The following is a 14,523-nucleotide window of genomic DNA, read 5'->3' on the forward strand; positions in this document are numbered from 1 at the left end:
TCGAGTCCACCTCAGTGCCATTGCTGCCTTTCACCAGCCGCTTGAGGGGAAACTGCTCTCTGTTCATCCGGTGGTTTCCCAGTTCATCCGGTGGTGTCCCAGTTGGTTTCAATGTTCATCCTCCACTCAAACCTCCTCTGGTGGTTTGGGATCTTAATGTTGTACTTGCTCAGTTGATGAAGCCTCCCTTTGAGTCAATTGATCGGGCTTATTTGAAGTATCTCACTTGGAAAGTGGTGTTTCTTATTGCTCTCGCATCTGCTCGCAGGGTCAGTGAGCTGCAGGCTTTGGTTGCGGATCCCCCTTTCACCGTTTTTCAACATGATAAGGTAGTTCTCTGTACCCATCCTAAATTCTTGCCTAAGGTGGTTTTGAATTTTCACCTCAACCAGTCCATTGTTCTTCCTGTGTTTTTTCCTAAGCTCCATTCTCATCCTGGAGAAGTGGCGCTCCACACTCTTGACTGTAAGAGGGCATTGGCTTCCTACTTGCAACGCACTCGGACTCATCGGACTGCCCCCCAACTCTTCATTTCTTTCAATCTGAATCGGTTGGGGTGTCCCGTGTCTAAATGCACCTTATCCAACTGGTTGGCTGCATGTATCTCTTTCTGCTACGCTCAGGCTGGTCTCCCTTTTCAGGGTCGGGTCACAGGGCACAAAATCAGAGCGATGGCGGCATCGGTTGCTTTCCTCAGGTCTACTCCTATTGAGGAGATCTGCAAGGCCGCCACTTGGTCCTCAGTTCATACCTTCACCTCTCACTACTGTCTAGATACCTTTTCCAGATGAGACGGCCAGTTTGGCCAGTCGGTTTTGTGTAATCTGTTCTCCTAAATTGCCAACTCTCCCTCCATCCCCTTTTGGTTAGCTTGGAGGTCACCCACATGTAGAGAATATTTGCCTGCTGTCCCTGGATAACACCTGTTACGGTAAGTAAGTGTGCTTTCTCTCCCCCATCCCAATCTCTTTGGTGATTAGTTGCTGTGTGAGGCAACAAAGTGGTAGAGTCATATAGCAGGAGTTTTCAGCATTTTAAATATTCCCCCATCCACTTTTTTTTCTAGGCATCCTCTCCTTACCTGCACAAGCATCACTAACAGCTTGGCAAGACAAGATCTGCACAACTGCACGTCAGGCTGCTTCCTTCTCCTGTGTTGTCTAGGGCTCCACAGTTGTTTTGAGCCCTGTGGGCCTCCTTACAACTGCACAGCTTAGAGCAGGGTTGTCAAAGTTGGTCCTCGAGGGCTACAATCCAGTTGTATTTTCAGGATTTCCCCAATGAATACACATGAGATCTATTAGCATACAATGAAAGCAGTGCATGCAAATAGATCACATGCATATTAATTGGGGAAATCCTGAAAACACAACTGGATTGCGGCCCTTGTGGAGGGACTTTGACACCCCTGGCTTAGAGGAACAGCCTGAGACCAAGGCAGCAGAGAAGATGGAGCAGTCTGACATGCAGCTAGATGTTCAGCCTCTGTCTTGCTGCGCTGTAGTATCTGTGCAGGTAGGTAGGTAGGTAGGGAGGGATGGAGCCTACCAGAAACAGTACATCAGCAGATTATATAGAATTCTGCTCAGAAAATGCAGAATTCTGCAGAGGAACAGAATTCTGTGCAGATTTTACATTGTGTAATACTTCAGAATTTCCCAGAAGTAATGGTCAAATCACCAAATGCAATGATTGTCCTAACTCATACATCCAGTGCATTGGTTCCTGGAGACACACATGCAGTGAACTATCTCACTTAGAGGGTGGGTCTTCTCTCTATTGGATCATTTCTTTTTACACCAAGTGGGTCATCTCTTTCCAAGTGATGTCACTCTTGTATCGGATAGGATTGCTCTTCATTATCCCTGAAAGTTTCTATGTGATTCTCTGTCTCCTCGGGCCATCTAAGTCTGCCATTCTAGCCTCTAGAAAGATTGGACTCGGGGCAAGATTCTCAAAACTTTAACGCGGTCGCTAAACTGTTTTCCGACAGTTTAGCCTGCACGCATTTTAGCGACGGATTATCTCTGGCTTTAGCGAAGTTTCTAGCAGTCTCTGACAACGCCATGCAAATGTGCTATTTAACATTGAAATGAGCCCTCTGGTGGATTCTTAAAAATCGGCATTTTTGAAAAGCAGCGTTGGCTTTTGGTGACAAAAAGTAGCGACTGGACCGGGGGTGCCGTTACAGTGCCAGCACTTGTTTTTTTGACTGTGGCTAATGAAAAAAAATGTGTATCTATATATTTCATAAGTAGAGAGTAATAAAATCTTGCTGCTTTTGAGTTTATGAGAGAGACAGGCATGTTTCATGCGCGCTTGTTAAAAGCCAACTTTTCTTCTTGAGCGCGTGTATGATACCTTTATCTTGTGTGTTTCTGGCTGTGGATCATGATTAAATTTTACATAAAAAAACAATTACAAGATTTACCTGAATTATATTAGTTTTTTGTAGGGAAAGGCAGGGCATGTTTTATGCGGGATTGATATGTATGAAAAGGTGTGGAATGGCTACCCAGTGGAGTGGTGGAGCCGAGAGCTCTATCTGAATTCAAGAAAGTATGGAGCAAGTACATAGGAATCTCTAAGGAAGAGGGATAGTAGAAATTATTAGTTGGTGTGGATGGACAGGCTGGATAAGCCATCTGGCCTTTATCTACCGTCATTTTCTGTTTCTAACTTTATTTAGTCTGATTTTATGCAGCTATTTTGCTTTCTGGTAAAAATAGATATGCAAATATCCATTAACTACCGTATTTTCACATAGATAACGCGCACCTGTGTAAAACGCGCACACGGGTATAGCGCGCGGAAAACACAAAATTATGTACAGAAATTTTTGTATACCGCGCATGCTGCCCGACTTTCTAGTCGCCCGCCCCGACTCTCCTCTCCCCCTTGAAGTCCTGTCCCCACCCTGAAAAAGCCTGATGCCCCCCCGATGTCCGATTCATCTCCCCCCCCCCCCCGCAGGACCGCTCGCACCCCCACCCCGAAGGACCGCTTGCACGCACCCCCACCCTGAAGGACCGCTCGTACCCCCACAGCCTCCCGACCCCCCCATCATGTAGAAGTTCCTACCGGTGTCCTGCTGCTTCCCCTCTTGCCCCGCCGACTCCCCGACACGATCGGGGCAAGAGGGAGCTCAAGCCCTCTTGCCCCAGCCAACCGCGGCACCCCCGACACGATCGGGGCAAGAGGGAGCTCAAGCCCTCTTGCCCCAGCCAACCGCGGCACCCCCGACACGATCGGGGCAAGAGGGAGCTCAAGCCCTCTTGCCCCCCCCGACTCCCCGCCACGATCGGGGCAAAAGGGAGCCCAAGCCCTCTTGCCCCGCCGACTCCCCAACTCCCCGACAATATCGGGCCAGGAGGGAGCCCAAATCCTCCTGGCCCTGGCGACCCCCCCCCCTAGTTGTTCGGGCCAGGAGGGAGCCCAAACCCTCCTGGCCACGGCGACCCCCTACCCCCACCCCGCACTACATTACGGGCAGGAGGGATCCCAGGCTCTCCTGCCCTCGACGCAAACCACCCTCCCCCCAACGACCGCCCCCCCCAAGAACCTCCGACCGCCCCCCCCAGCCGACCCGCGACCCCCCTGGCCGACCCCCACGACACCCCCACCCCCCTTCCCCGTACCTTTCTGTAGTTGGCCGGACAAACGGGAGCCAAACCCGCCTGTCCGGCAGGCAGCCAACGACGGAATGAGGCCGGATTGGCCCATCCGTCCCAAAGTTCCGCCTACTGGTGGGGCCTAAGGCGCCTGGGCCAATCAGAATAGGCCCGGGAGCCTTAGGTCCCTCCTGGGGGCGGGGCCTGAGGCACATGGTCGGGTTGGGCCCATGTGCCTCAGGCCCCGCCCCCAGGAGGGACCTAAGGCTCCCGGGCCTATTCTGATTGGCCCAGGCGCCTTAGGCCCCACCAGTAGCCGGAGCTTTGGGACGGATGGGCCAATCCAGCCTCATTCCGTCGTTGGCTGCCTGCCGGACAGGCGGGTTTGGCTCCCGTCTGTCCGGCCAACTACAGAAAGGTACGGGGAAGGGGGGTGGGGGTGTCGTGGGGGTCGGCCAGGGGGGTCGCGGGTCGGCTGGGGGGCGGTCGGAGGTTCTTGGGTGGGGCGGTCGTTGGGGGGAGGGGGGTTTGCGTCGAGGGCAGGAGGGCCTGGGATCCCTCCTGCTCGTAATGTAGTGCGGGGTAGGGGTAGGAGGTCGCCGTGGCCAGGAGGGTTTGGGCTCCCTCCTGGCCCGAACAACTAGCGGGGGGGGGGGGGTCGCCAGGGCCAGGAGGACTTGGGCTCCCTCCTGGCCCGATATTGTCGGGGAGTTGGGGAATCGGCGGGGCAAGAGGGCTTGGGCTCCTTTTTGCCCCGATCGTGTCGGGGAGTTGGAGGGGCAAGAGGGCTTGAGCTCCCTCTTGCCTCGATCGTGTCGGGGGTGCCGCGGTTGGCTAGGGCAAGAGGGCTTGAGCTCCCTCTTGCCCCGATCGTGTCGGGGAGTTGGCGGTCCTTCGGGGTGGGGGTGCGGGTGCGTGCGAGCAGTCCTGCGGGGGGTGAATCGGACGTCGGGGGGGGGGGAACTATGTAAAAAAAATTTTGTACAACGCGCTCACACGTATACCGCACAAGGGTATGCACGGTTTGTAAAAACACGTATAACGCGCGCGTTATATGCGTGAAAATATGGTAGATTGCCTTTGTCATCTGACATATGTTTAGAAAACAGAGGAAGGGCCTGAACAAATGCTAGGCAAAAAGGCATCTGTGCACATCTATCTCCAGACCTCTCTCCCCTACTAGGAATCTTGTATCTGAAGCACAATTGAATGTGTGGATCTTTCTTTTGTTAGTTAGTAAAAGTACAGGTGCTGTCACGTTATGTATGTTTCTATATACATGGAGGTCAAACTAAAAAAAAAAAAATACATTTTATATATTCTTGTTTATACCTTTGAGGAAGCATGTATAAGGTGAAACACATTTGCATTGTTTCCTTTAAAGATACAAAGAACCAACTGTGATGGAATGCCGAGGGGAGATCTAAGCAAATATAATTTCCAGAAAGAAGCGTAGCACAGAGCAATATATGCACACAAGAAAAATGTATGCATTTTTCTTTTTTCAGGACTTATATAGCTTTCTCCTGCAAAAAACAAAGGGTTAATGGATTATTGATCTGGACCCGGTACCCAAGCTGAAGTATTTTAGATGCATAAAATGATTTTTAGATATCTAGAATTTCTCTCCCAGAGTTGTGTGCATTTGCAACATGCATTCTGTGAGCCCTATTGCTCTGGAGTTCAAGTTCCAGTGCACTGACTTAATTAATATTGTATTTTACAGTGTAAAGGAAATGAAGAAGATGGTGAGACTACTGTTGTTGTTGAAAAGGACCATTTTATGGATGAATTTTTCCATCAGGTAAGAAACAAATAGTTAACATAAATGTTTCTTGCTATCTGAATAGTTATATACTACTGCAAGTACTTTATATCCTACTTCACAGTTTTAGCCAAATTTTCTGAACTCTTTAAGAACAAAATTATTTTAGTAAAACTCACTATAGGGTATCATATATACTCAAATATAAACCCGAGATTTTGAGACCTCAAAATGGGGGTCTTGGTTTATATTCAGGTCAGTGACCATCCGCCTCCCTCCCGGACATGTTGCAGGCTTCCACTGGGCTTGCCTTAAGCCCTTGTTGGCCAGGACAGGAATGATTTCTCCTGCCTTCTGTTCTGGCTGACTAATAATAATAATTTTATTTTTTATATTTATCCTAACCAAAAATGGTTCTAGGCGGTTTACAACAAATAATTAGTCATACAGTGAAGAATACAATTTAAAAGGAAAATACAATTCTAAGCAATGTACAATAAATAGAAACTGATCCTACAGTGGAGAATATGATTTAAAAGAAAAGTACAATTTAAAAGAATGGTTCTGAATGGTTTACAGCAAATAAGAACCAGTAAAAATGCAATTTAAAAGGTGATGCATTACATAAAAGAAGCATGGAATTTTTAAGAGAAAACCAGTTGGGATACAAATTTTTCAAATAGTTGGGTCTTCAATCATTTTCTAAACTAAAGATAAGAAGAAGATCCTAACATAATTTTACCGAACCAACCATTCAATTTAGCAGCTTGAAAAGAGAGAGTTCTCTCCAGAAATCTTTTGTAACAACATAATTTAACAGAAGGAAATGTAAATAAACAAACTCTGCATGTGACCTTATTTGGGTGGTTCAGAGAAAACTGGGAAACAAGATATCCAGGTGACAAGCCAAAAATAGATTTGTAACAGATACAAGCAAACTTAAACAAAACTCTGGCCTCAGTTGGTAGCCAGTGAAGTTTCAAATAATATGGTGTAATATGCTCCCATTTTTTTCAATCCAAAGATCAATCGAACTACAGTGTTTTGAACCACTCTCAATTTTCTTAAAAGCACCCAAATATATAACATTACAATAATCAAGAATACTTAAAACGGATGACTGCACTAACAAATGGAATGAAGCTTCATCAAAGTATTTTTTAATAGTACAAAGTTTCCAGAGCACAACTAAGCATCTACTATAATAAAACCCTAGCCGCGCATGCGCACTCTTACCTGCGTGTTCTGTGATCTCTGATCTGTGATCAGTACCGTATTTTCGCGGATATAACGCGCACCATTGTAAAACGCGCACAGGGGTATAGCGCGCAGAAATCACGATGATATGTACAAAAACTTTTCTATACCGCGCTCAGGCATATAACGCGCATGCTGCCCGACTCTCCTCTGGCCACCCCGACTCTCCTTTCGCTCTCCCCGACTCTCCTCTGGCCACCCCGACTCTCCTTTCGCCCTCCCCGACTCTCATCTGGTTGCCCCGACTCACCCTGACTTTCGGTGCACTGCCCCGACTCTCCTCTGGTTGCCCCGACTCACCCTGACTTTCGGTGCACTGCCCCGACTCTCCTCTGGTTGCCCCGACTCACCGTTCACCCGCCCTGACTTTCGGTGCACTGCCCCGCCTCTCCGTGCCTGTCCCCCTTGAAGTCCTGTCCCCCCTTGAAGGTCTGCCTGTCCCCCCTTGAAGGTCTGCCTGTCCCCCCTTGAAGTCCTGTCCCCCTTGAAGGTCTGCCTGTCCCCCTTGAAGATCTGCCTGTCCCCCCTTGAAGTCCTGTCCCCATCCTGAAAGCCTGATGCCCCCCTCGACGTCCGATTCTTCTCCCCCCTCGGCAGGACCACTCGCACCCCCACCCCGAAGGACCGCCGACTCCCCGACAATATTGGGCCAGGAGGGAGCCCAAATCCTCCTGGCCACGGCGACCCCCTAACCCCACCCCGCACTACATTACGGGCAGGAAGGATCCCAGGCCCTCCTGCCCTCGACGCAAACCCCCCGCCCCCCCAGCCGACCCGCGACCCCCCTGGCCGACCCCCACGACCCCCCCACCCCCCTTCCCCGTACCTTTGGAAGTTGGCCGGACAGACGGGAGCCAAACCCGCCTGTCCGGCAGGCAGCCAACGAAGGAATGAGGCCGGATTGGCCCATCCGTCCTAAAGCTCCGCCTACTGGTGGGGCCTAAGGCGCGTGGGCCAATCAGAATAGGCCCTGGAGCCTTAGGTCCCACCTGGGGGCGCGGCCTGAGACACATGGTCGGGTTTGGCCCATGTGCCTCAGGCCGCGCCCCCAGGTGGGACCTAAGGCTCCAGGGCCTATTCTGATTGGCCCACGCGCCTTAGGCCCCACCAGTAGACATCAGGGACATGCCAGAGTAAATCGGGGTAGTAGAAGGCTCTGAAGCAGCGTGTGTAGAGTGCTGCAGACGCTGCTGGAATCGGCAGGTTTGTCGTGATCAGTATGATGTTCTAAAGTGAGATGTTTATCTTTAGTCACTCCTAATATTTTTGTAGACTGTTCTATAGCAGTGTTTTTCAACCTTTTTTGGGCAAAGGCACACTTGTTTCATGAAAAAAATCACGAGGCACACCACCATTAGAAAATGTTAAAAAATTTAACTCTGTGCCTATATTGACTATATATAAAGTAATTCTCTTGAATAGGAATCAAATAAACACAAAGAAAGTATTTTATAATTACTTTATTATGAAATATTAAGTAAACAGAATAGTGAAAAATTATAAAATACTTTATTCAGTGCGAAACCTGGGCCTGTTTGGCTGAACACAAAGCTGATATTCTGGCTGGAATCGAAGAAAGACACACACGTAGCTCTTCGTCAACAGCCGTTCCCTTCACCGCCCCGTCACCGTCACCGCCATCCCTTTCACCGCCCCGTCACCGCCACCGCCACTGCCATCCCATTCACCGCCCCGTCACCGTCCCCGCTGCATCCATATAAGCCTTAGTACTGTAATATTTAGCTTATTCCTTTCTTATAAATCAAAGTTCCTGCTGCTGAACTAGAGAAAGAGATGTTCAGCTGGAAGGGCTTTGTTTATAAATTTTTATCAACACAACTAATATACTATTTTATCCTAAAGCAAAAAATAAATAAATAAATATAATTTTTTTTTCTACCTTTGTTGTCTGGTTTCTGCTTTCCACATCTTCTCATTCAATTCCTTCCATCCACTGTGTGTCTTCTCTCTACGTCTTCCATTTGCTGTTACTGTGCCTCTCCCTTCACCCCCCCCCCAATTGGTCTAGCACCCATCTTCTTCCCTCCGCTCCCCCATAGTCTGGCATCTGTCTTCTTCCCACTCTGTCTTCCACATTTCCCTTCGGGGTCTGTTCCTCTCCACCCTCCTTCAATGTCTGTCCTATTCCTTTCCACCACCACCCTTCCCTCCCTCCTTTACCATCTGTTCCTTTCTACTACCCTTCAGCTCCTCTCACGTGGCTTATCTATCTACCTTCCTCCCTCTTATTTTCATGGCACGTTACAATGTAATTTGTGCAAGCCACTGGAGCCTGCGAGCTCGGTCCCTGTCCCATCCCCATAAACCATCTCGCTTCTGTGCTCCTATTTTCTCCATTTCTAATATCTCCCCTATGTATCTGTCATTGCCTCCCCCCCTGTGTCCATATACCATCCCCATGGCATGTCCCCTTTATGTCTCTGTCCCTATGCCCCATGCACATAATTTCCCCTCTTTCTGTTACCTTCCTGTGTCCAGATTTCCCCTATCTTCCTCTTCCATACCAGTGTGTCTCTTCTTTTCAACCCCATCTAGCTTTTTTCCCTCTTTCTTCCCCCCCCCTGCTTCTAGCATCTGGCTCACCTACCTGTCCTTCCCTTTCTTTCCTGCTGTGGGTTTTTCTTTCCGTCTTCATCCCCTTAGCCCAGAATCCTTTTCCCTTTCACTCCCTCCTTCCAATTTGAGCCGGGAACACGAGCGATCGCACGGTCCCCGCAGCCACCACTCGCCTGCCCAATCGATCCTATTGTTTAGCCAGCTCTCTCCCTTCGCCTCACCTTAGTTTGTAGGTTTTGTTTTTCGGCGACATGCACGCTTTCCCAAAGAGCCGCGCACGCGCGGCTGCTCAGTGTTTAATCTTCTGCTCTGCTGCAACTTCCTGTTTCCAGTTGCGTCAGAGCAGAAGATCGAAACTGAACAGCAGCGGGGACCGGGGGAGTCTCAAGGGAGCGCGTGCGGGACCCGGCCTGAGGCCTAATCAGTGTCTGCACCGTACGGCACACCAGGCAACATCTCGCGGCACACTAGTGTGCCGCGGAACAGCGGTTGAAAAACACTATTCTATAGTATAGTCGAGACCATTCAAGTGTATCGATGTTTCTTTAATCTTATCATTGGGGGTTGCAAGAAAAAATTTAGTTTTTTCTGGATTTAGTTTCACTTTAAAGCAATCATCCAACATTCAATCTGATTCATGATGGTCACTAAGAAATTTGTGATCTTGACTGTCAGACAAGTTAACGGTTTAATGATTTTAATGTCATCCCCATAAATCAAGTTCAAGTTTCAAGTTTATTAGGATTTTATATACTGCCTATCAAGATTATCTAAGCGTTTTTTTACAATCAGGTACTCAAGTATTTTAAGATTTAAATTATACAGAAGATTTTCCAGTGAAGCCAAATAGATATTAAACAAAGTGGGGGATAAAGGCGAACCTTGTGGAACCCCACATTTGCTTTCCCAACAATAAGAAAAAGTTTTGTCCTTAAACACCTGGTATGATCTGTTACCCCCAAATCCTTGAAACCAGTTTAACATCTTTCCCAAGGTACCAATGGATTCCAAGCAGTCAATAAGAATAGTATGATTCATCAGATCAAAAGCACTGCTCAGATCTAACTGCAAAATCAAAGCACTTGTACCTTGACTGAACAATAAATGAAGATTATCCAGGAGAGAGGCCATGACAGTTTCAGTACTGAAACCTGATCGAAACCCAGACTGGCTATCTTGTAATATATTAAACTTATCCAAGTAAGCAGTTAGTTCTGCGTTAACCAGACCCTCCAACAGTTTAGTAAATAAAGGGATACTGGCAATAGGTCTGTAGTCGGGAAGGTAAGGTAGAAGATTCTTTAGGATTTTTAATAATTGGTGTGATCAAAATCTGACCCAATTCCTCTGGGGAAAGTCCCGTTAGATAATAAAAAGTTATCCCAATTAAACAATTTGGCCTTAAAAGTAACAGGGGCAATTTTCATGACATTCGGAGGACAGCTGTCAAGCCTACAGTATGAGTTGACATACTTAGTATCATAGATTAACCTGGAAGACAAAATTAAAAGAATATAAAAATTTCTATGCTCAAAAAAATCAGTAACTCTTCAACTAATAGTAGTGCTCTTTTTAATCTGGTTAACGACCTCTATGATATAGAGGTGTTTACTGGTTCGGCTGACTTTTTCAATATGAAAATAAAAAATTTGAGAACTTCTTTAGTAGTTCCTGTTAACAATCATTCGTATTTTCCAGTCCTTCAGTGTTTAGTGTACTCTAGAGTTGACATGTATGGGAACAATTTTACAGCTTCCAACTGGCAAATCTTCTGTAAGTTCTTTCCATAGTTCCCGATTTTGACCACTGTCTTTCCATTTTTCTGAGTTCCCTTTTTACCAATATCATACCATCTATCCAGATTTTTGTGTCTCTTCTCAGTTTAATAGGGGCCATTTCATTTAAAATATGGGTACTAATATCAGGCCAGGAATTCACATCGTCAATATCGCTATCTTGATTTGGAAGTGTATCGAAGCGAGACCAAAATTCAACTGGGTTGATCAAGCCTCTGCTAACTTGAAATTTCTTATTTCTTTTAATTCTTTTAACTTTTGATTGGGTGTTTATTCGCCAGTCAAATTCAAAATCACATAATCAGTGGTCTGACAACGAGTCAGACCATTTAGATTGCTTCCAGCAAATCTTGGGATTGACTTGATACTTTAGAAGAGAAAGTGATCAAGTCTAGTCTAACAATTCTCACCTGCCTCCCTGATTAGTAAAAATTGTACCTTTAAAATCCCTGGTGGTCCAGTGGTGAACTGGGGCAGGAGTGATCTTCCTACGCTCCTGCCCTGTGCAAACTCACTATCTGAATGGCTGCTGCGAGTTCTTGCGATCTTGCAAGGTTGCCACAAGAACTCACGGCAGCCATTCAGATTGCGACTCTGCATGGAGCAGGAGCTTAGGAAGATCTCTCCTGCCCCAGTTCAACGCTGGACCACCAGGTATTTTAGAGATACGCTTTTTACTAATCTGGGAGGTGAGAGTTGTTAGTCAGCTGGGACAGGAGGCGAGAGAGATTCATCGTGTCTCAGCCCACCGCTGGACCACCAGGGCTTATGGCAGGCCCAGTGAAGGCCTGCAAGGCATTGGGAGAGAGGGTTAGAGGGTGCAGAGCCTGGCAGGGAGGGAGGAGTCAGGGTGCAGAGCCTGGCAGGGGAGGGAGGGAAGGGGGATTGGGTGCAGAGCTGGGCAGGGCACTTGAATATAAATTCCCTGGCTTATATTTATCATCAACCTTTTTTCCCTCCTTTTTGGGAGGAAAAAAAGTTTACCTCGGTATATATTTGGGTTGGTTTATATTCGAGTATATATGGCGTAATCTGAACCTCTTCAGAATAAAAATGGTAAAAGGTAATTGTTTAAAAGCTGCAGTAGCAGTTTAATTGAAGCTCTTAATTTTCAGATTCTAAGAGATTTAGGACCAGATATTACTAGTACTACGTAACATTCTTTAGCGCTTCTCAAATGGTCTCTGTTTCATGGAGCTTGCAATTCAGTTGAACACAGACTGGACAAACATTTAGTAAAGTATCTTTATGAGAGGACTGAAAAATAACATACCTGAGGCCTATACTGAAAAATGCATCGCATGCAATTTCAAATCCCAGTAACTACCACCCAATTGCTAATATTCCATTTTTAGCAAAAATAATGGAAGCAACAGTGCACTTCCAACTGCAAGATTTTGTGAATAGTACAAACATTCTTCATCCCCCATCAAACCGCTTTTCGTAAGCATCATAATACTGAGACAGCATTACTTGGTCTAACAACATATTCAGAAAGGATTGGGCTGTTTAAATCCGTACTGATGATCTCATTAGATCTCTTGTCGGCATTTGACATCATTGATCACAGTCTTACTAGCTCAGTTGAGTGAAATTGGCATCACTGATGTATCCCTGGATTGGTTTAAATCGTATTTCAAGGACAGGCATAGTATTATTAAAAAGGGTAATTTTAAAGTCAAACTCTTTTGAAATGGGTGTGGGTCTATCTCAAGGTTTGATCTTGTCACCACTCCTGATTAACATCTATCTGGCTCCACTTTTAACATTGGGACAGTCTATTGGACTAAGCTTGTTTGTGTACACAGACAGCATCCAGTTACTGTGTATCTTTGAATCTGGCTTCCCATAAGAAATCTCGATTCTCAATGAGACTATTGATCGTATTGCAAACTGGCTGCATATTCAGAAATTGAAACTTAATACGGAAAAGTCGACGTCTATAATGTTTAGCCGTCGAGATCCAATAACTTTGCTGTTAGAAATTAAATTAGGATGTACTTTGATTCTATCTGTGACTAGTACCAAAATATTGGAAGTAACTTTGGATACTAACATCATATTGTTTACAAATCTCAAGGGTTCTAAAAAATTCTTTTTTAAAATTACATCAGATCATATCAATTTGTTCCTTGTTATTTCCAGAGGCTCTGAATATCCTAGTACATGCGTTCAACAAATTGATTATTGCAATTCTCTGTCAGAAGGATATTCAAAGATTGCAGATAATACAGAATACAGCTATTAGAGTAATCCACAATTTTCATAAATTTGTTCATATATCATCATTTATGAAAAATGCTCATTGGCTCCCTGTAAAATACTGAATTTTTAAAAAAAATATCTTTATTCATTTTAAAGCCAAAAATAAGTGTAACATTTTACACTTTAACAACACTTTTATCAAATTATATTTATGACAAATGCATATATCATCCCCCCCCCATTATACATATCCAACAATTGCACTCTAATTAAAAGTATCTTCCCATCCACCCTGGACATGTATGATCAAAGGGCAAAATCAATCACTCCTTACAGAATTCTATCAGTGTCTCCCAAACATCCATAAATTTCTTATAATGTCCCTTTTATATGGCCATCATACGCTCCATTTTAAAAATGTGGCATAGAGATTCCCACCAGAAAGTATAATTTAACCTATCCCAGTTTTTCCAATTGGTTACAAACTACTTCTTACATTTAAGATATTGAAAGCAGATGAGCTATTATATCTAGCACAGCGGTTAAATCCTTATGTAGCGAGTAGGAATTTGACCATCTTTAAATAAGCAGTTGCTTATAATTTCATTGTTCAAAGATATTGTACATGAACATGTAAGACGCAATTTTTGCTTTAAATATTGGAATTCAATAACATTGGCATTTAAAACAATAACTTCAGTAGATAAGTTTGAGGAGAACTTAAAGACCTATCTTTTCTCTGATTCATATTCTCAGGTATGGGGGATCATGGAAAACAGAAGAAAATTTTTAATGTTAATTTTCATTTTTAGATTTTGTGCTTTTCCCCTTGACCCTTCCTTATGGATTATTTTGTATATTGTGAATTTTAATATGTTTTGAATTGTAAGCCACTCTGAAGGTTTACCCATAGGGTGGGATAGAAAATTTTAAATAAACTTGGAAACAGTTAGTGCATTCCAAAGCAGTTTTGAGATGGATCTTTAAGCTGGACTTGAACACTGCCTGAGATGGAATGAATGCACTAACTTGGGTATGCTGTTCCAGGCACAATATGCCTCAAGACATTGGATCAAAAGACCAGACTGTTATGCCCCTGTTCACTCTTTGAGATCAGCAGATGAAGTACCTTTGTTACTACCTATTCAGTTTGATTTTATGCTGGTAAATTACATAAATATTTTTTTTGCTTATGTTGTCTGAGGCTCATATGCGCAAAACTCACCGTACCTTTAACGATCAACGCTAAACTAGAAGGCCAGCAATCAAGAGCACCAAAATACCCAGCCTCTGACTGACTTCACCTGTTGTA

General features: G+C 45.3%; 1 protein-coding gene across 3 annotated transcripts in view; it reads left to right on the forward strand.

Moving 5' to 3' along the window:
* Positions 1-14,523, forward strand: part of STX2 (syntaxin 2) — a 109,899-nt gene that overhangs the window by 17,749 nt on the left and 77,627 nt on the right. For all 3 annotated transcript variants that reach the window (XM_033956380.1, XM_033956379.1, XM_033956381.1), the window contains exon 2: positions 5,338-5,415. In XM_033956380.1, the coding sequence (XP_033812271.1) occupies positions 5,338-5,415 (78 nt within the window). The remainder of the gene's footprint in view (positions 1-5,337; positions 5,416-14,523) is intronic.

This window comes from Geotrypetes seraphini, chromosome 8, assembly GCF_902459505.1.
Source record: "Geotrypetes seraphini chromosome 8, aGeoSer1.1, whole genome shotgun sequence".
In the NCBI taxonomy this organism is placed as follows: domain Eukaryota; kingdom Metazoa; phylum Chordata; class Amphibia; order Gymnophiona; family Dermophiidae; genus Geotrypetes; species Geotrypetes seraphini.